The 3,114-nt window shown below is 31.9% G+C and overlaps 1 protein-coding gene across 1 annotated transcript; it reads right to left on the bottom strand.

The window, feature by feature from the left end:
• Positions 1-405: 405 nt before the first annotated feature.
• Positions 406-2,565, bottom strand: LOC111032998 (protein ZBED8-like). Its single transcript, XM_022313524.1, has 2 exons — positions 2,505-2,565; positions 406-1,247 (listed from the first exon to the last, which is right to left on the bottom strand). Exons 1-2 carry the CDS (start codon positions 2,563-2,565, stop codon positions 406-408), a joined length of 903 nt encoding a protein of 300 aa, XP_022169216.1.
• Between the last annotated feature and the right edge of the window lie 549 nt (positions 2,566-3,114).

The raw sequence follows: 3,114 nt of genomic DNA, 5'->3' as shown, positions 1-3,114 counted from the left end.
AGGACATGCGACGGGGAACCGTGTTATTCAATTGCCGATTTTCGTGGGTGAAGTGAAATTTCAAACATTCCCGCGCTCGAAACGAGATCTCTAAGACTTATCAAAAATCGTTATCACCTCCTAAATTTTTGTTTTTTAACTACCCATGACGTCAACAGGAGTGACTTCTAAAAGTAATTTCAACGACATTGACGCCTGCATCGCCGAGTCTCACAAGCCCCCGAGTTTCACAAGCAGCTAGTATTATAATAATATAGTAATCTTAATATATTATTATAATATTATATATAATTTGGAATGAAATAATATTTTAGTGGGAATAACTTTTTCTCCATGATATATAGTTTTTCTTCCAAGTCTGGGGAATAAATAATCTGCGTGAAATAATCTAGTGATCATGCCTGTTTATTTATTCATGGTGTTAACAACTTTTATACATACTTCAAGTACATTTTTAAGTTCAGATGGCAGCGTTTTTGCAGCTAAAGCTTGTCGGTGTATTACACAATGAGAACCAATTATTGACGGGTTTTTATTTTTTGTTAGGCTTACAAAACCCGATCTTGATCCTAGCATTGCAGGTGCACCGTCTGTACAGACACCTACAACATTTTTCCAAGACAAACCATTCTGATCAAAAAATATGTCAATGGCAGACAAAACGTCACTGCCTTTTGAGGTGGAATTTAAAGCCTGGGAAAATAGAAGTTCTTCTGCGATGGACTGTTCATTTATAAAACGGCAGTAAACTAATAGCTGGCAACAATTGGCCACATCAGTTGATTCATCACACTGGATTGCAAAGAATACGGAATGTTTTAATTTATGAATCAACTGATTTTTAATGTCCAAAGCTAATTCATCTATACGTCGTTTCACTGTATTATCTGGAAGAGATAATTGAGCTATTTTCCTTTTGCTTTCTGCGCCAAGTACTATTTCAACAGTTTTAAGTATGCTAGGTTTAATTAATGTTTCACCCAAGGTATGAGGTTTCTTTTGCTGAGCCACCATGAAGGCGATGTGATATGAAGCTTCAACAATTTTTTCATTATTCTGTTGAAACTCTCCGGTATGGTCAATTTTCATTATACTTAAAGAATTTTTTTTAGCAACAAAAAACTCTTTAGGTTTTCCTTTTAGCATCGGATGAGCTGTGGTTAAATGTCGTTCTTGTCGACTAGGTCGGAGGGCATCGTTACTTAATACAACGTGACAAATAACACACTGAGGCTTTTGGACACCATCTTTTCAATAAACGTAAAACCAAATTTGACATAATCATCGATATACGTTCTTATTTTCGGAGGAGCCATTACATTGATATACGTGCACTCGCGACGACTACGTACTACGACACTGACGTGCACTGAGCAACTGCAAAATAAAACTAAGTCGAGTCTAAAATAATCTGATAGTTTTTTCCCCTGGCTTCAATACTTTCACTTTTCAGCTGTCGTGCATCGCGCCTGTCGAAGTCTAAATTGTAAATTTTTAATTTTGTTGTTAATACGAATTAGTTACTAATTATTATTCACAAATATTCTTTTAATTTAAGATTACCATTCAATTTGAATCGACTTTCAAAAATATTTAAAATTCAAGTTCGTAAAAATTTAAATATTTATAATAAAAATTGAATAGGTACCTATTATATAAGTGGCGTAGCCAAATTAGGTTAGATAAATATTAAGAAAATTTAAAAATTATTTTAATTTCAATGGTTTATGAAAGTCTCTACAAAAGTCTAAAATTGTGTTTTACTGATTTTAAATTATCATTTTTATATTGTTTTATTTATTATTTTTTCTTGGACAAAAATAAAATTTACTAATATTTACACTTTACAGCCATTTATAACCACGCTAGTAGATTTTTAATGCATAATATAACATTGTGTATCGATCACGATAAGTCGATTTTATAAAATTAATTATTTAAATTTATTTTATTTTATTTAATTAATTAAGGAAATCATAATTCATATTTTAAAATATTAAACATAATTTAATTAATATTTCAGAAAAGATTAAATGGTCTAGCTATGATGTGTATTTATAAAGATTTGAAATTAACAGCTGACGAAGTTTTGGACGAATTGATAAAAAAAAAAACGAAAAGTTGATTTTGTATTGTAACTAAAATGCTATGTTATAGTTTTTCGTTTATGTAAGAATTAAATTATATTTAGTTATTATTAATGGGTTATACTTTTTTGTCATTATGTATTATAAGATAATGTTAAAGGACCCCCCCCCCCCAGAAAAAAATCCAAAAACCGCCACTGACCATAAAAGAAATCACCGTGTGTGATCACATCGAACATGGTTTTATGGCATGTTTCGCGCGCCGCACATCGCACATGACGTGTTTAAGCACGATTAAAAGTAGTAGGTATGCTCTTGAATCGCGGTGGCAAGTGAGGTAGGCTCATAGAATAATATCACTCTACGGCTGGGCTGTGCAACATTATAATCGGGAACTTCTATAGATTTTTTGCGTACGTGACGTCAGCGTCATGCGCATTGGATCTGCANAAAAAATTCCAAAAACCGCCACTGACATGATGTATGCTATAATAGAGCAGTTGATCAAGTTTTAGGACCTCATCAAACTGTTCAAGTGGTCATGGTTAGAGGACTCTTTAAATCTTGGATGCAGCCAGTCTATTATTCTTATGATACACCAATGACTGCTTCAATACTAAGCAACATAATTAGTAAATTATACAACTGTGTATATAATGTAGTAGCCGTTACAAGTGACATGGGTCCTACTAACATTTCTTTGTGGAATTTATTGAAAATTACCCACACAAAAAGTAGTTTTTTACATCCCAGTACTGGTAAAAACATCCATGTCTTTGCCGATGTACCACATTTATTGAAGCTGATTAGAAATAACATCATTGATCATGAATTTAATATGGATACTGAAAATGGTAATACTTTAAGTTTATATAAATAATTTTGTTTACTTCATATTTTATTTATTACGATGTATTATTATTAAATTGTTAAGGTAATAAATACATCGGTAAAAGTTTGTTGGAATCTTTGTTGAAAATACAAGGTTCAAATGACTTGACTTTTACTTACAAAGTGACAAAGTTTC

This window comes from Myzus persicae, unplaced genomic scaffold (assembly GCF_001856785.1).
Source record: "Myzus persicae strain clone G006 unplaced genomic scaffold, MPER_G0061.0, whole genome shotgun sequence".
NCBI lineage: Eukaryota > Metazoa > Arthropoda > Insecta > Hemiptera > Aphididae > Myzus > Myzus persicae.
Note: the sequence above shows the minus strand (reverse complement) of the source record. Positions and strands in the feature narration are given on the sequence as shown.